We start from the raw sequence: 19485 nt of genomic DNA on the forward strand, positions 1-19485 counted from the left end.
GCTTTTAAGTTTCATTAGGTCCCATTTGTTTATTTTTGTTTTTGTTTCCATTACTCTAGGAGGTGGATCAAAAAAGATCTTGCTGTGATTTATGTCAGAGAGTGTTGTTCCTATGTTTTCCTCTAAGAGTTTTATAGTGTCTGGTCTTACGTTTAGGTCTCGAATCCATATTGAGTTTATTTTTGTGTGTGGTGTTAGGGAGTGTTCTAATTTCATTCTTTTACATGTAGCTGTCCAGTTTTCCCAGCACCACTTATTGAAGAGACTGTCTTTTCTCTATTGTATATCCTTGCCTCCTTTGTCATAGATTAGTTGACCATAGGTGTGTGGGTTTATCTCTGGGCTTTCTATCTTGTTCCATTAATCTGTGTTTCTGTTTTTGTGCCAGCACCCTATTGTCTTGATTACTGTAACTTTGTAGTATAGTCTGAAGTCAGGGAGTCTGATTCCTCCCCGTCCGTGTTTTTCCCCTCAATACTGCTTTGGCTATTTGGGGTCTTTTGTGTCTCCATACAAATTTTAAGATTCTTTGTTCTAGTTCCGTAAAAAATGCCATTGGTAATTTGATAGGGATTGCATTGAATCTGTAGATTGCTTTGGGTAGTATAGTCATTTTCACAATATTGATTCTTCCAATCCAAGAACATGGTATATCTCTCCATCTGTTGGTATCATCTTTAATTTCTTTCATAAGTGTCTTATAGTTTTCTGCATACAGGTCTTTTGTCTCCCTAGGTAGGTTTATTTCTAAGTATTTTATTCTTTTTGTTGCAGTGGTAAATGGGAGTGTTTCCTTAATTTCTCTTTCAAATTTTTCATCATTAGTGTATAGGAATGCAAGAGATTTCTGTGCATTAATTTTGTATCCTGCAACTTTACCGAATTCATTGATTAGCTCTAGTAGTTTTCTGGTGGCATCTTTAGGATTCTGTATGTATAGTATCATGTCATCTGCAAACAGTGACAGTTTTACTTCTTCTTTTCCAATCTGTATTCCTTTTATTTCTTTTTCTTCTCTGATTGCCATGGCTAGGACTTCCAAAACTATGTTGAATAATAGTGGTGAGAGTGGACATCCTTGTCTTGTTCCTGATCTTAGAGGAAGTGCTTTCAGTTTTTCACCATTGAGAATGATGTTTGCTGTGGGTTTGTCGTATATGGCCTTTATTATGTTGAGGTAGGTTCCCTCTTTGCCTGCTTTCTGGAGAGTTTTTATCATAAATGGGTGTTGAATTTTGTCAAAAGATTTTTCTGCATCTATTGAGATGATCATATGGTTTTTATTCTTCAGTTTGTTAATATGGTGTATCGCATTGATTGCTTAACGTATATTGAAGAATCCTTGCATGCCTGGGATGAATCCCACTTGATCATGGTGTATAATCCTTTTAATGTGTTGTTGGATTCTGTTTGCTAGTATTTTGTTGAGGATTTTTGCATCTATATTCATCAGTGATATTGGTCTATAATTTTCTTTTTTTGTAGTATCTTTGTCTGGTTTTGATAGCAGGGTGATGGTGGCCTCATAGAATGAGTTTGCGAGTGTTCCTTCCACTGCAGTTCTTTGGAAGAGTTTGAGAAGGATGAGTGTTAGCTCTTTTCTAAATGTTTGATGGAATTCATCTGTGAGTCCATCTGGTCCTGGACTTTTGTTTGTTGGAAGATTTTTCATCACAGTTTCAATTTCATTACTTGTGATTGGTTTGTTCATATTTTCTATTTCTTCCTGGTTCAGTCTTGGAAGGTTATACCTTTCTAAATATTTGTCTATTTCTTCCAGGTTGTCCATTTTATTAGCATAGAGTTGCTTGTAGTAGTCTCTTAGGATGCTTTGTATTTCTGCAGTGTCCGTTGTAACTTCTCCTTTTTCATTTCTAATTTTATTGATTTGAGTCCTCTCCCTCTTTTTCTTGATGATTCTGGCTAATGGTTTACCGATTTTGTTTATCTACACAAAGAACCAGCTTTTCGTTTTATTGATGTTTGCTATTGTTTTCTTTGTTTCTATTTCATTTATTTCTGCTCTGATCTTTATGATTTCTTTCCTTGTGCTAACTTTGGGTTTTGTTTGTTCTTTCTCTAGTTCTTTTAGGTGTAAAGTTAGATTGTTTATTTGAGATTTTTCTTGCTTCTTTAGGTAGGTTTGTATAGCTATAAACTTCCCTCTTAGAACTGCTTTTGCTGCATCCCATAGGTTTTGGATCATCGTGTTTTCATTGTAATTTGTCTCTAGGTATTTTTTGATTTACTCTTTGATTTCTTCAGTGATTTCTTGGTTATTTAGTAACATATTGTTTAGCCTCCATGTGTTTGTGTTTTTTTACGTTTTTTTCCCTGTAATTCATTTCTAATCTCATAGCGTTGTGGTCAGGAAAGATGCTTGATATGATTTCAATTTTCTTAAATTTACTGAGGCTTGATTTGTGACCCAAGATGTGATCTATCCTGGAGCATGTTCCGTGTGCACTTGAGAAGGAAGTGTAATCTGCTGTTTCTGGATGGAATGGCCTATAAATATCAATGAAATCTATCTGGTCTATTGTGTCATTTAAAGCTTCTGTTTCCTTATTTATTTTCATGTTGGATGATCTGTCCATTGGTGTAAGTGAGGTGTTAAAGTGTTACTGTCGATTTCCTCTTTTTTTTTTTTTTTTTTTTTTTGCTGTATGCGGGCCTCTCGCTGTTGTGGCCTCTCCCATTGCGGACCACAGGCTCTGGACGCGCAGGCTCAGCGGCCATGGCTCACAGGCCCAGCCGCTCCGCAGCATGTGGGGTCTTCCCGGACCGGGGCACAAACCCGTGTCCCCTGCATCGGCAGGCGGACTCTCAACCACTGTGCCACCAGGGAAGCCCCGATTTCCTCTTTTATAGCTTTTAGCAGTTGCCTTGTGTATCGAGGTGCTCCTATGTTGGGTGCATATATATTTGTAATTGTTATATCTTCTTGGATTAATCCCTTGATCATTATGTGGTGTCCTTCCTTGTCTCTTGTAACATTCTTTATTTTAAAGTCTATTTTATCTGATATGAGTATTGCTACTCCGGCTTTCTTTTGACTTCCATTTGCATGGAATATCTTTTTCCATCCCCTCACTTTCAGTCTGAATGTGTCCCTAGGTCTGAAGTGGGTCTCTTGTAGACAGCATATAGATGGGTCTTGTTTTTGTATCCATTCAGCAAACCTGTGTCTTTTGGTTGGAGCATTTAATCTATTCACGTTTAAGGTAATTATCGATATGCATGGTCCTATGACCATTTTCTTAATTATTTTGGGGTTTTTTTGTAGGTCCTTTTCTTCTCTTGTGTTTCCCACCTAGAGAAGTTCCTTTAGCATTAGTTGTAGAGCTGTTTTGGTGGTGCTGAATTCTGTTATCTTTTGCTTGTCTGTAAAGCTTTTGATTTCTCCATCAAATCTGAATGCGATCCTTGCTGGGTAGAGTAATCTTGGTTGTAGGTTCTTCCCTTGCATCACTTTAAGTATAACATGTCATTCCCTTCTGGCTTATAGAGTTTCTGCTGAGAAATCAGCTGTTAACCTTATGGGAGTTCCCTTATGTTATTTGTCGTTTCTCCCTTGCTGCTTTCAATAAATATTTCTTTGTCTTTAATTTTTGCCAATTTGATTACTGTGTGTCTTGGCGTGTTTCTCCTTGTGTTTATCCTGTATGAGACTCTCTGTGCTTCCTGGACTTGGTTGGCTATTTCCTTTCCCATGTTAGGGAAGTTTTCCACTATAATCTCTTCAAATATTTTCTCTGGTCCTTTCTCTCTTCTCCTTCTGGGACCCCTATAATGCGAATGTTGTTGCATTTAATGTTGTCCCAGAGGTCTTTTAGGCTGTCTTCGTTTCTTTTCATTCTTTTTTCTTTATTCTGTTCTGCAGCAGTGAATTCCACCATTCTGTCTTCCAGGTCACTTATCCGTTCTTCTGCCTCAGTTATTCTGCTATTGATTCCTTCTAGTGTAGTTTTCATTTCAGTTATTGTATTGTTCATCTCTGTTTGTTTGTTCTTTAATTCTTCTAGGTCTTTGTTAAACATTTCTTGCATCTTCTCGATCTTTGCCTCCATTCTTGTTCCGAGGTTCTGGATCATCTTCACTATCATTATTCTGAAATCTTTTTCTGGAAGGTTGCCTATCTCCACTTCATTTAGTTGTTTTTCTCGGGTTGTATGTTGTTCCTTCACCTGGTACATAGCCCTCTGCCTTTTCATCTTGTCTATCTTTCTGTGAATGTGGTTTTTGTTCCACAGGCTGCAGGATTGTAGTTCTTCTTGCTTCTGCTGTCTGCCCTCTGGTGGATGAGGCTATCTAAGAGGCTTGTGCAAGTTTACTGATGGGAGGGACTGTGGTGGTTAGAGCTGGGTGTTGCTCTGGTGGGCAGAGCTCAGTAAAACTTTAATCTGCTTGACTGCTGACGGGTGGGGCTGGTTTTCCTCCCTGTTGGTTGTTTGGCCTGAGGCAACCCAACACTGGAGGCTACCTGGGCTCTTTGGTGGGACTAATGACAGACTCTGGGAGGGCTCATGCTAAGGAGTACTTCCCAGAACTTCTGCTTCCAGTGTCCTTTCCCCACGGTGAGCCACAGCCACCCCCCTGCCTCTGCAGGAGACCCTCCAACACTAGCAGGTAGGTTTGGTTCAGTCTCCCCTGGGGTCACGTCTCCTTCCCCTGAGTCCTGATGCACACACTACTTAGTGTGTGCCCTCCAAGAGTGGAGTCTCTGTTTTCCCCAGTCCTGTCGAAGTCCTGCAGTCAAATCCCACTAGGCTTCAAAGTCTGATTCTCTAGGAATTCCTCCTCCCGCTGCCGGACCCCCAGGTTGGGAAGCCTGACGTGGGGCTCAGAACCTTCACTCCAGTGGTATAAATGTTCTCCAGTCTGTGAGTCACCCACCCAGCAGTTATGGGTTTGATTTTACTGTGATTGCACCCCTCCTACCATCTCATTGTGGCTTCTCCTTTGTCTTTGGATGTGGGATATCTTTTATGGTGAGTTCCAGTGTCTTCCTGTCGATGATTGTCCAGCAGCTAGTTGTGATTCTGGTGTTCTCATGAGAGGGAGTGAGAGCATGTCCTTCTACTCCGCCATCTTGGCTCCTCCTCCAGTAGTATCTTTTTTTTTTTTTTTTCAGTAGTATCTTTTGAAGCACAAAAGTTTTTAATTTTTATGAAGTCCATTCCATCTAGTTTTTCTTTTGTTGCTCATACTTTTAGTGTCAAATTTAAGAATACATGTCAAATCTGAGGTCATGAAAGTATACACCTATATTTTCTTCTAAAAGTTTTATGGGTCTAGCTCTTATATTTAGGTCATTGATCCATTTTGAGTTAATTTTTGTGTATGATGTGAGGTGGGGTTAAACTTCATTCTTTTGTATGTGGTTATTCAGTTGTCCCAGCACCATTTGTTGAAGGGACTGTTCTTTCTGCATTGAGTTGTCTTAGCACCCTTGTCACAAATCAGTTGGCCAGATGCTCAACACACTAATTATTAGAGAAATGCAAATCAAAACTACAGTGAGGTATCACCTCACACTGGTTAGAATGGCCATCATCAAAAAGTCTACAAATAATAAATGCTGGAGAGGGTGTGGAAAAAAGGGAACCCTCCTACACTGTTGGTGGGAAAGTAAATTGGTGCAGCCACTATGGAGAACAGTATGGAGGTTCCTTAAAAAATTAAAAATAGAGTTACCATATGATCTAGCAATCTCACTCCTGGGCATATATACAGAAAAGACGAAAACTCTAATTCAAAAAGATACATGCACTGCAGTGTTCATAGTAACTCTATTTACAGTAGCCAAGACATGGAAGCAACATAAATGTCCATCGACAGATGAGTGGATAAAGAAGATGTGGTGTGTATACATGTGTGTGTGTATATATATATATATATACATGTATACACACACACATATACAATGGAATGGTACTCAGCTATAAAAAAGAATGAAATAATGCTATTTGCAGCAACATGGATGGACCTAGAGATTATCATATTAAGTGAAGTAGTAAGACAGAAAGACAAGTATCATATGATATCACTTATAATAAAATGATAAAAATCAACTTATTTACAAAACAGAAATAGACTCACAGGCATAGAAAACAAGTGTATGGTTACTAAAGGGGAAAAGGGTGGAGAGGGATAAATTAGGAGTTTGGGATTAACAGATAGACACTACTATGTAAAAAAATCGATAAACAACAAGAACCTACTATATAGAACAGGGAACTATATTCAATATCTTGTAATAACCTATAATGGAAAAAAATCTGAAAAAGAATAGATATATATAAGTATAACTGAATCATTTTGCTGTACACCTGAAACTAACAACATTTTGAATCAACTATACTTCAGTTTTAAAAAAAGGAAAAAAAATCAGTTGGCCATACATTATGCTAAGTGAAATACGTCAGACAGAGAAAGACAAATGCTATATGATGTCACTTACATGTGGAATCTAAAAAATATTGGGTTGGTCAAAAAGTTCGTTTGGGTTTTCTGTAAGATGTTATGGAACCACCCGAACGAATTTTTTGCGCAACCCAATACAACAAACTAGTGAATATAACAACAAAGAAGCAAACTCTCAGATATAGAGAACAGGCTAGTGGTTACCAGTGGGCAGGGGTGGGGGCAGTATAGGAATGGAGGAGTGGGAGGTTAAAAGTATTGGGTGTAAGATAAGCTACAAGAATGTATTATACAATATGAGGAATATAGCCAATATTTTGTAATAACTGTAAATGGACTGTAACCTTTAAAAATGGTATTAAAAAAAATTAATTGTCCGTAGATGTTTTGGGTTTATTTCTGGACTCTCAATTCTGTTTGTTCCATTAGTTTATATGTTTTTCCTTGTGCCAGTACCACACTGTTCTGATTACTGTCGTTTCGTAGTAAGTTTTGAATTGTGAAGTATGAGTCCTCCTGCTTCGTTTTTCACTTTCAATATTATTTTGGCTGTTCTAGGCCCCTTTCAGTTATGTATAAATTTGAGGATTGGTCTTTGCATTTATGCAGAAAAAGCTACTGAAATTTTGGTAGAGATTGTATTGACTCTGTATATTGCTTTGTGGAGTATTGCAGTGTTAACAATATTAAAGTCTTCCAATTCATGAACAAGGGAAGTCTCTTACCATTTATTTAGGTTTTCTTTAATTTCTTTCAGCAAAATTTTGTAGTTTTTAGTGTGCAAGTATTTTTGGTTAAATTTATTCCTAAGTATTATATTCTCTTGGAGGCTATTGTAAATAGAGTTTTCTTAGTTTCCTTTTTCGATTGTTCATTGCAGCATATAGAAGCACAACTGAATTTCATGTGTTAATCTTCTATCCTGCAACTTTCCTGAATTTGTTTATTAGCTCTAGTTGCGTTTTGTGGATTCTGTGAGATTTTCTATATATAGAATCATGTCATCAGCAAACAGAGATAGTTTTACCTCTTCCTTTCCGAATTGGATGCTATTTCTTTTTTTTTTCTTTGCAGTACGCGGGCCTCTTACTGTTGTGGCCTCTCCCGTTGCGGAGCACAGGCTCTGGACACGCAGGCTCAGCGGCCATGGCTCACGGGCCCAGCCGCTCCGCGGCATGTGGGATCTTTCCGGCCCTGGGCACGAACCCATGTCCCCTGCATCGGCAGGCAGACTCTCAACCACTGCGCCACCAGGGAAGCCCCTTTCTATTTCTTTTTATTGCCTAATTGCTGGCTAGGAGTTTCCAGTATAATGTTGAATAGCAGTGGTGAAAGCAGGCGTCTTTGTCTTGTTCCTGATTTGAGGGGGGAAAGCCTTCTGTTTTTCATCATTAAGTATGATGTTAGCTGTGGGTTTTTCATAAACACCCTTGATCATTTTAAGGACTTCCCTTCTTTTCCTAGTTTGCTGAGTTTTCTTTTTTTTTTCATCATGATAGGGTATTGAATTCTGTCAAATACCTTTTCTGTGTTAATTCAGATGATTGTGTGGTTTTTTCTTTCATTTTGGTAATGTGGTAATTGATTTTTGTATGTTGACCCACCCTTACATTCCTGGGATAAATTCCATTTGGTCCTTATAATGTGGTATTAGATTTGGTTAGTATTTTGTTGAGAATTTTTGCATCTGTATTTATAAGAGGTATTGGCTTGTAGTTTTCTTGTGGTATTTTTGTCTTGTTTTGGTATCAGGGTAAAACTGGGCTTGTAGAATGTTAGGAAGTGTTCTCTACTCTTCTGTTTTTTGGAAGAGTTTGAGAAGGATTGCTGTTAATTCTTATCTAAATGTTTGGTAGAAGCCATGTTGTCCTGGACTTCTTTTGTTGGGAGATTTTTTGGCTACTCATTCAATCTCTTTACTTGATATAGGTCTCTTGAGATTTTCTGTTTCTTCTGAGTCATTATTGGTAATTTTTGTGTTTGTAAGAATTTGCCCATTTCTTGTAGATTGTCTAAGTTGGTGGTATGCAGTTGTTCATAGTATTCTCGTACATATTTCTACCAATACCAGTTATAACACATCCTAACAGAGTACACTTAGATTGTACTAAACTATTTTCTCAACTTTGAAAATATTCTTGCCTGAAGTTGTTCCATGCAAACTATTCATAGAAGCCTAATTTTTCAGTTTAAACTCTGCATTGAGTCTTCAAGTAAATAATAATTAAGTAAAATCAGTAACATTTGGTTACACAGCAGGAGCCAAGGAGAACCTTGAAACCTTTTGTTTTGTAATTGCCTCTTGATGTTGCTACCAGTGTCCTCAATTTTTCAACCAACCATCCTTGCTGATAGTCTTTACTAGTTTATTTATTGATTGATTGATTGATTGGTTGGTACGCGGGCCTCTCACTGTTGTGGCCTCTCCCGTTGCGGAGCACGGACTCTGGACGCGCGGACTCTGGACGCGCGGACTCTGGACGCGCAGGCTCAGCCGCCATGGCTCACGGGCCCAGCCGCTCCACGGCATGTGGGATCTTCCCGGACCGGGGCACGGACCCATGTCCCCTGCATTGGCAGGCAGACTCTCTACCACTGCGCCACCAGGGAAGCCCTTTACTGGTTTATTTTCTCTGAAGTTTCTTCAGTTGCTGCAGTCAGACACAATTTAAGTAAATTACCATTAGTAAGTGGCTTTCTTTGCTTGCCTAACAGACGAGCCATTCAGAAACTTTCTTTGGTTGCAGCCTCATTTTAATTTTTTCTTCTTCTGAAGAAATCCTGCTGTGATAAGGTATTCTGTTTTTTCTCATTTTTTCTCTTGTTTTCCTGTTAGTTGGGAGTATTGTGATGAATGCTTACTGGTAATGCTGATGTATAAGGTATTCTTATAGCACAGCCATAATGTTATTGCACAATAAACATAATTCTTTGCCATCTAATTTGATAAGAAGATAACTCACACTCTACTGTGCCTTAAAAGCATGGCATTCAATTTGAAGTCCACTTTTCTCTTTCCTGTTTTTTTTTTCTTTCCTGTTTTTTAGTGATAGGTATGTACCAGTAAGTTTTAAAAAATGTTGCAATACATCAATATGCTTTGCACTCAGAATGCACATAGAACTGTGTCACTGCAGTTTGTTAGTGCACCAAGTAACAGTGGGAAGCATTATCTCTCACAGCTACTCAGCTCTACTTTTGTTCCATGAAAGTAACCATAGGTTGTATATAAATGAATGAGCATGGCTATATTCCAATAAAACTTCATTTGTGGACACCAGAATTTGAATTTCACATTATTTTGTGTCATTAAACAGTACTATTTTGATTTTTTCCAACCATTTTAAAACCATTCTTAGGTTGTAGCCTGTGCAGAAACAGGTGGTAGGCCAGGTTTGGCCTGTGGGCTAAATTTTACCAACCCCTGCTTTACAGTTTAAGCAAATACATTTGTAGGCAACCTGTGTTGCCCAGATTACTGCATGCTTGCCTGGGGCCCCCTGGTGGCTGAAGGGGGCAAATATGTCTCGATATGGTCAAATTACTGAAGCACCATGAATTTGAGAATTCTAGAGTTGGAAATCTAGATGTAGGACTGTTTATCATAGTGAGATTGTAGTAGCTGCTCATATCATTTCCAGAGCTTGGACTGTGGTGACATTTAGGAAAAAGATAAAACAGCACTCCCCCAAATTTTGCATGCAAATCTCTGCAATGCTTTAAGACATCATTCTGATATAGAATGTTTCTTCATCTACAGTTTACTTGGGGGAAGGGTGTGGATTTCAGCATTATTCAACACAAAATAGCATTGGTACAATAATTACATTTTAATGAAACTATATCTTCCAAGGGTGACTTTCTTCCCTTCTCCCCCACCCTTTTTCCCCCCCTCAAAGGGTTGAAGTTTAATACATTGATAATTTTTGCTACTTTATCAAGTACATTTCTTTTTTTTTTTTTTTTTTTTTGCGGTACGCGGAGCTCTCATTGTTGTGGCCTCTCCGGTTGCGGAGCACAGGCTCCGGATGCACAGGCTCAGCTGCCATGGCTCACGGGCCTAGCCGCTCCGCGGCACGTGGGATCTTTCCGGACCGAGGCACGAATCCGTGTCCCCTGCATCTGCAGGCGGACTGTCAACCACTGTGCCACCAGGGAAGCCCATCAGATACATTTCTTTTTTTAAAAAATGAATTAATTAATTTTGGGCTGCGTTGGGTCTTCATTTCTGCGTGCGGGCTTTTCTCTAGTTGCAGCGAGTGGGGGCTATCCTTCGTTGCAGCGCATGGGCTTCTCATTGCGGTTGCTTCTCCTGTTGTGGAGCACGGGCCCTAGGTGCGCGGGCTTCAGTAGTTGTGGGCTCAGTAGTTGTGGTTCGCAGGCTCTAGAACTCAGGCTCAGTAGTTGTGGTGCACTGGCTTAGTTGCTCTGCGACATGTGGGATATTCCCGGAGCAGGGCTCAAACCCGTGTCCCCTGCGTTGGCAGGCAGAGTCTTAACCCCTGCACCACCAGGGAAGTTCCTATCAAGTACATTTCTAAGTAAATTGGATTTTTTTTTTTAACTACAGAAGTATGGTGGTGAATAATTCAGTGACAGTTTGTATAGTTGGGTGCTGCTGTCTTGCTTTGAACCAAGGTGCCAGCAGTTTTTTATATTTTTGTTTTTTTAATTTTAGTAAACTATACATAGCATAAAATCTACCATCTTAACCATTTATAAGTGTATAGTTTAGTGGAATTAAGTATAGTCCCATTTTTGTGCACCTGCAGGCGTGAGTTTTTTAATCTGCCATTTTAAACTTTTTTTATATATATAAATTTTTTTTATTTTTTATTTATTTATTTTTGGCTGTGTTGAGTCTTCGTTGCTGTGCGTGGGCTTTCTCTAGTTGTGGCGAGCAGGAGTTACTCTTCATTGCAGTGCGCGGGCTTCTCATTGCAGTGGCTTCTCTTGTTGCAGGGCACAGGCTCTATGTGCACGGGCTTCAGTAGTTGTAGCATGTGGGCTTCAGTAGTTGTGGTTCACAGGCTCTAGAGCACAGGGTCAGTAGTTGTGGCACACGGGCTTAGTTGCTCCGTGGCATGTGGGATCTTCTCGGAGCAGGGCTCGAACCCGTGTCCCCTGCATTGGCAGGCGGATTCTTAACCACTGCGCCACCAGGGAAGTCCCCATTTTAAACTCTTGATCCAAAAAATGAAACCCTCCTGTTCTGGTCAATCCCAGATTTGCTATATATTTCTGAATGAAATTATTCTCAAATATAATAGAGATCATGCATTTCCTTTTTAAAACTTTGATGGTTTATATTATCCTTAGAATAAAATTTAAACTCCTTACTATGATCCTTCTAGGTTTTTGCTTCTTTCAGTTTTCCCCCTTCAGTTGTTAACTGTTGCCATAGTTGGCCTTTTGCTTCCTCAAAGAAGCCAAGGTCTTATGTGACTCAGTGTTTGCTTATACTTTCCCCCTGTGTTGGAGCTCTTATACTCATGCCTCTCCACCCCCACCTCCCTTTTCTTTGCTTGCTGGTTCCTATGCTACCTTCTCAGAAAGGCCATCCCTGTACTCTCTTTAAAATAGGTTCCTTCTTTAGTCTCTTTCCCACCACTTAGTAATACTTATAATTTTTAATTTTTGTTTTTGTCGATCTCCTCTGAGACTGTACACTCCATGAGGGCAAGGACCATGCATGTCTTATTTATACCTAGCATCTAGAACAATTCCTAGAAAATACTAATCACATTATAAATAGTTGAATGAATGAACACTTTCTTCACTTGGGTTCTGGTATGCCACACTTTTGGTTCTTCCATTTCACTGACTGTCTCGTCTCCTTTCTTATCCATTCTTTTTTGTCTCGCTGTCGCTAAAGTTTGGAATCCTCTATGCCTCAGTTGCCTGCTTTCTTCTTTTTTTTAATAGATCTTTATTGGAGTATAATTGCTTCACAATACTGTATTAGTTCCTGTTGTACACCAAAGTGAATCAGCTATATGCATACATATATCCCCTCCCTCTTGAGCGTCCCTCCCATCCTCCCTATCCCATCCCTCTAGGCCATCGCAAAGCACCCAGCTGATCTCCCTGTGGCCTGCTTTCTTCTATATCTATCTCTGTCTAAGCTCACTCCCTAGTCATCTCTTGTGGTCTTATGGCTTCAAATATTATCTATGCATTCATAAGACTCCCAAGTTTACATGGCCAGGCTGAGACTTTTTTTTTTTTTTTAGGCCGTGCCATGCGGCATGCAGGATCTTAGCTCCCAGCCAGGGATCGAACCTGTGCCTCCTGCATTGGGAGTGTGGAGTTTTAACCACTGGACTGCCAGGGAAGTCCCCAGGCTGAGACTTTTTTTTTTTTTTTTTTGCGGTATGCGGGCCTCTTACTGTTGTGGCCTCTCCCGTTGCAGAGCACAGGCTCCGGATGCGCAGGCTCAGCGGTCATGGCTCACGGGCCCAGCTGCTCTGCGGCATGTGGGATCTTCCCGGACCGGGGCATGAACCCATGTCCCCTGCTTCAGCAGGCGGACTCTCAACCACTGCGCCACCAGGGAAGCCCAGGCTGAGATTTTTTAATGTAACTATGTACTTGATATCTCTACTTGGAAAGTTTATTGGAATCTCACATTTAATATGTACAAAGTGAAGTTTTTTTATTTCATATCTCTCAACTCTTTCTCATTTTCTCCTTCATTTCAGTAATTAGAAGTACTGTTCTTGTAATAGTTCAGGCCCAAAACCTTGGTGTCATCTTTGAGTCCCCTCTTTCTCCCATTTAATTCATCAATGAGTTCTGACAGCTCTACCATAATTAGAAAAAAACTCACTTCTTAATGTTTCCTCTGCTTTTACAACCCACCACCTCCTGGGTCCTTATGCTCCATTATTTGGCACCTGGCTTATAACAAGTCTCTTAAATGTATATCAGATTATATATATATATATATCAAATCATGACACTGCTTTGCTTACTACCCTCCAGTGGTTTCTCATCTCGTAATAAAAACCAGTCATTCTACTGGTTTATGAGGCCTTACTTGAGTAGCCAGTGGCCCCACCGCCCACCAAGCCCTTATCATTTTATCTCCTCACTCTATTCCTACTGGCCTTCTTGCTTTTTCTCATAAACTCCAAAAATACTCCGTTCTCAGGCCTTTTGCACTCACTATTTCCTATACCCACAATATTCTTCCCCTAGATCTCTGTATAGCTCATTCCTCATATCCTTTTGGTATCTCCTCAAACATTGGAGAAAGAGCCCTTTTCTGACCTATCTAAATTAACTTCCCCTTTTCCCTACTCCATTCTCCTTACTTTATTTTATTTTTCCTTATAGCAAATATCATCACCTGACATTTTACTAGAATATAAGTTCTAAGAGGATGGGGACTTTACTCATATGTAAAGCTTACTCATGTTTTCAATGTCTACAACATGCCTGCTATATAGTAGCTACTCAAAAAATATTTATTAAATGAATGATCACATTGCTTGTGGTTTTAGGGCAAAATACACATATATGGTTGAAAAGTGAATAGGACAAAGTTAGCACCTGCGAAATGGCAAAATGGGAATACAGAAAGAAACTGGTTAATGACTTTGTTGAACTGAAGAAATAACACCTACACTGGGGATGTTCTACCTTTGGACCTGGTGTTATTGTTGGATGAAAAATACTGCCCCTCCCCCTCAGCTACTTTGAGTTCAGTTTTCTGTTCCTTGCAGCCTACAAACATATTTCATACAGAACCATTTTAGTCCTAAATTACACTAAATTTTAAAATAACATCTTGGTTGAAGAAACTGTCTTATGTCCCTCCAATGTTGCAAATTAAAACAAGTCTTCTGAAACAAATGTCTCTTATGTAGTAGGAGTGCTAAAAATGTGTGTGCCCTGTCATCTAGTAACTCTGCCCTTAATTTATCCTTGAAGACTACTTCAAAAGAAGATAAAAAGCTATAGGTATAGAGATGTTCAATGCTACATTATTTATAAGAGTAAAAAGTAGGAAATAACTATGATCATTGACTTGACATTTTATATGGCCTTGAAAATTGTTTAGAAACTTTATAAAGCCCAATATAATATGAAAAAATTGAAAGACCAAGTTGTATGTTAAATAGGCAAAACAAATCTAGACTGTTAGAAGTCAATATAGTGTTTACTTTTTTGGGAGAGGTAATAACTTGGAAGGGAGCCAAAGGGGGACTTCTGAGATGTTCTTTTTTTTTTTTGAAGTATAGTTGATTTACAGTGTTGTATTAGTTTCTGGTGTATAGCAAAGGGATTCAGATATGTATGTGTGTGTGTGTGTGTGTGTATATATATATATTCTTTTTCAGATTCTTTTCCATTATAGTTTATTACAGGATATTGACTATAGCTTCCTGTGCCATACAGTAGGACCTTGTTGTTTATCTTTTTATATAGTAGTTTGTATCTGCTAATCCCAAACTCCTAATTTATCCCTCCTCCTGTGTTCTTTTTTTTAAAGGGAGCTATTACAGGGTGTGTATGTTTGTGACAGCTTACCCAAACTATATACTTACGATATGTGTACTTTTGTGTATGTACCTTATCCTTTAATAAAAGGTTTTTAAAAAACCCAAAACTGTTATGGTCACAACTGTATAAAATATATACCCATGTAGACCAGGACATACATGAAAATGTTAAATGTGAGGTGATAGCACTTGTTTACAATTTCTTTGATGATTTTCTTATAGTCAGATAAGAAACAAATTTTTTAACTTTTAAAAAATACTTTTAATTGTGAAAAATATACATATATGTTCATTATATATTTATTACAGCTTTATTGAGATATAATTTACATACCATACAATTCACCCATTTAGAGTTTATAATTTAGTGGTTTTTAGTTTATTTACAGAATAGTGCAACCATTACCACAGTCACTGTTACAACATTTTCATCACCCCAGAAAGAAACCCAATACCCATTAGCAGTCACTCCCCATTTTCCCCCAGACCTCTTCATTTTGTTGTTTATTTTTTAAATAAATTTATTTATTTATGTATTTTTGGCTGTGTTGGGTCTTCTTTGCTGCCCACGGGCTTTCTACTCTTCACTGTGGTGCATGGGCTTCTCATTGCGATGGCTTCTCTTGTTGCGGAGCACGGGCTCTAGGCGTGCGGGCTTCAGTAGTTGCAGTACGCAGGCTTGGTAGTTGTGGCTCACAGGCTTGGTTGCTCCATGGCATGTGGGATCTTCCCGGACCAGGGCTCGAACCTGTGTCCCCTGCACTGACAGACAGATTCTTAACCACTGTGCCACCAGTGAAGTCCTTGTTGTTTATTTTTAATAGCTTTTCCCTTCAGCTTTTTTTTCCTTTTTTTCCAATAAATTTATTCATTTGTTTTTATTTTTGGCTGTCTTGGGGTCTTCGTTGCTGCGCGTGGGCTTTCTCTAGTTGCAGCGAGCGGGAGCTACTCTTCGTTGCAGTACGCGGGCTTCTCATTGCGGTGGTTTCTCTTGTGGAGCACGGGCTCCAGGCAGGCGGGCTTCAGTAGTTGCGGCATGCGGGCTCAGTAGTTGTGGCTCGTGGGCTCTCTAGAGCGCAGGCTCAGTAGCTGTGGCGCACAGGCTTAGTTGCTCCGCGGCATGTGGGAATTTCCCGGACCAGGGCTTGAACCCGTGTCCCCTGCATTGGCAGGCGGATTCCACTGCGCCACCAGGGAAGCCCCCTTCAGCTTTTTATCTAAGTCACAGATGGGTTTTCTTCTTTGCAGTTCTGATTTCCTTCTTCTCTTGATTCAGTAAGTGGGTTGAGAGAGTGGAGTGAGTGGTATACTTAGAAAGGTGTTTCAATTTATTAGGAAATATTTCAGAATTAAAAAAAATAAGGTATGTATTGGGTTCTTGCTAAATATTAGTCATTGTGTTAGGTTGCTTGCCTTAAAATGGTCCCATGCATTTCGGGTCATACTCTACTCACAGCCTTCCAGTTTTACAGAAAAAAGTGCCTCAGAAAACTGAGGTTCAGGCAGGTTAAGTAACTTGTCCATGTTCACACAGTGGTGGGAAGGCAGAGCCAGGGTTTAAACCTAGGGGGTTTTGTTTTGTTGTTTTAATATATGTAAAAACTCTTTACTGAGTATGTTCACTAAGCACAGAACATCTTAAAAGCTCCCAAATCTAGGACTTATGGAGGTAGTTAAATTGTAGGATGCTGGCTAATGATGACACCAAGAGTCTAAAGACATGTGTTTGTTATTTTCCACTGGTACTTATGTAATTAAATAATGTGATCTACTTGAGTACTTTTGAGCAGAGGCTACAGATTTGTGCTTCTCTTTGTTGTATCTATGAACAGTTTTGTCTTTGGTTTCCCAGTGATGATCTCTGGAAAAAGTGAAGATGTTCAACCAACACCTTGTATGAGGGGTTAGTACTACTTCTGCCTCTGTGAAAATGGAAAATAATCGCACCTCCCTAAAAGTGAAGTTGCAAAAATACCCTTATTGCTGCAGGTGCTCTCAGTAGGTAATTTGGCAGGACTTGTTTAGTGTTAAATACTCTAGCAAGGGGTACATTTTAAAAGTTCTGCCTTTATGAGGATTACTTTAACAATTAATCAATAGTTAAAAGCCCTGTTGAGTTATTTTCTAGTTGAGGTGAAGGATCCAGTGGGGTCATGTGTCTTTTGTAACCTGGTTTGCCATGACCAAAGATATGAATTCTTGATGGTGTGACTGTGAACGGAAGAACTCTTTCTGTTCATCATAAACATTTCTTGAATTTTATTGCAAGGAAACTGAGGCCTTGGAGAGGTTAAAATATGTGACTAAGCTCACAACTAATGGCAGAGGTAGGCTAGTGTCTAGGTCTCCTGAATATCAGTCTGTAATACTTTGCATTAATAAACTAGTGTGTATAATTATAATTAAAAACCTTTCAAAGACTCTGCTTTATCCTTTACTCCATTTTAACCTGCAGACCCCAGAGGAGGCTGAATTTATATGATCATATCATTACATAATTCTGTGAGTATTTTTTAGAATTATGGATATGATTATTTCTTTTATAAAAGCATTTATTGTTTTCAGATTCTTATTTTAGAAAATACGGAAATACAGAAAAAGAGAAAAAATTAAATATGTGATAATTATGTATATCTGCAGAAATAATCAGATGCATTAAAACACACACACACACACACACCACTCTTCAGTGGAGCTAATGTACATTTTATGTCCCACTTTCTTCCTCTCAAGATTATTATTATTTACGTTCTCATCTAGTAATTTATACATCTAAGATTTCTAATTTCTTGTTTTGTTAATTTTTTTCTTTTTTGCTCCCCCCAACCCCCATAGATCTTGAGCCAGATGATTGTGCATCCATTTACATCTTTAATGTAGATCCACCTCCATCTACTTTAAACTCACCACTTTGCTTACCACATCATGGATTACCGTCTCACTCTTCTGTTTTGTCATCATCGTTTCAGCTCCAAGGTCACAAAAACTATGAAGGAACTTGTGAAATTCCTGAATCTAAATACAGCCCATTAGGTGGTCCCAAACCCTTTGAGTGCCCAAGTATTCAAATTACATCCATCTCTCCTAACTGTCATCAAGAAATTGATACTCATGAAGATGACCTACACATAAATGACCCAGAAAGGGAATATTTGGAAAGGCCTTCTAGAGATCATCTCTATCTTCCTCTTGAGCCATCCTACCGGGAGTCTTCCCTTAGTCCTAGTCCTGCCAGCAGCATCTCTTCTAGGAGCTGGTTCTCAGATGCGTCTTCTTGTGAATCTCTTTCACATATTTATGATGATGTGGATTCGGAGTTGAATGAAGCTGCTGCCCGATTTACTCTCGGATCCCCTCTGACTTCTCCTGGTGGCTCCCCAGGAGGCTGCCCTGGAGAAGAGTCCTGGAATCAACAGTATGGACTTGGACACTCCTTGTCACCTAGGCAATCTCCTTGCCACTCTCCTAGATCTAGTGTCACTGATGAGAATTGGCTGAGCCCCAGGCCAGCCTCAGGACCCTCATCAAGGCCTACTTCCCCTTGTGGGAAACGGCGGCACTCTAGTGCTGAGGTTTGTTATGCTGGGTCCCTTTCACCTCATCACTCACCTGTTCCTTCTCCTGGTCACTCCCCCAGGGGAAGTGTAACAGAAGATACCTGGCTCAATGCTTCTGTCCAGGGTGGATCAGGCCTTGGCCCTGCACTTTTTCCATTTCAGTACTGTGTAGAGACTGATATTCCTCTGAAAACAAGGAAGACTTCTGAAGATCAAGCTACCGTACTACCAGGAAAATTAGAGCTCTGTTCAGATGACCAAGGGAATCTTTCACCATCCCGGGAAACTTCAATAGATGATGGCCTTGGATCTCAGTATCCTTTAAAGAAAGATTCATCTGGTGACCAATTTCTTTCAGTTCCTTCACCCTTTACCTGGAGCAAACCAAAGCCTGGTCACACCCCTATATTTCGGTGAGTTGATGGAAATAGATGATGGTCATTTTTCATGTTTATGTGTTATTGGTGGCATGTAACTACATTATCTATATAGAATTATTTGACCGTTTTTCTTCCTCCTTTTTTTTCTTCAATTTCTTGCAGACAAAGTCCACATTTATTTTCCTTTTAGTCTTAAAAGTGTCTTTAGATAGGCTAAAGTTATAATTTTCAAAGTGTATAATGAATTGCAGATAATAGCAAATTAATTACATTTAAGAATCCCTAGAAGGAATTTTCTTATCCACAAAAGCTTCTTGTAAAAGATTGATTATAGTATAAATTAAATTACTAATAAAACCACTTGGGGGGCTTCCCTGGTGGCGCAGTGGTTGGGAGTCCGCCTGCCGATGCAGGGGACACGGGTTCGTGCCCCGGTCCGGGAGGATCCCACATGCCGCGGAGTGGCTGGCCCCATGAGCCATGGCCGCTGAGCCTGCGCGTCCGGAGCCTGTGCTCCGCCGCGGGAGAGGCCACAGCAGTGAGAGGCCCACGTACCGCAAAAAAAAAAAAACCACTTGGGAATAGGCTTTTTATATTTTTAAGAACTCAATATAC

At 39.6% G+C, this 19485-nt stretch overlaps 1 protein-coding gene across 3 annotated transcripts in view; it reads left to right on the forward strand.

Annotated features, from left to right (window-relative positions):
* The window catches only part of NFATC3 (nuclear factor of activated T cells 3), a 133598-nt gene that overhangs the window by 26834 nt on the left and 87279 nt on the right, over positions 1-19485 (forward strand). For 2 of the 3 annotated variants that reach the window (XM_030863576.2, XM_030863577.2), the window contains exon 2: positions 17769-18903. In XM_030863576.2, coding sequence (XP_030719436.1) covers positions 17769-18903 — 1135 coding nt within the window. Of the gene's footprint in view, positions 1-15345; positions 17436-17768; positions 18904-19485 lie in introns of those variants that run through there. The other variant, XM_060289516.2, reaches the window with a different exon arrangement.

This window comes from Globicephala melas, chromosome 19 (assembly GCF_963455315.2).
Source record: "Globicephala melas chromosome 19, mGloMel1.2, whole genome shotgun sequence".
NCBI classification, from domain to species: domain Eukaryota; kingdom Metazoa; phylum Chordata; class Mammalia; order Artiodactyla; family Delphinidae; genus Globicephala; species Globicephala melas.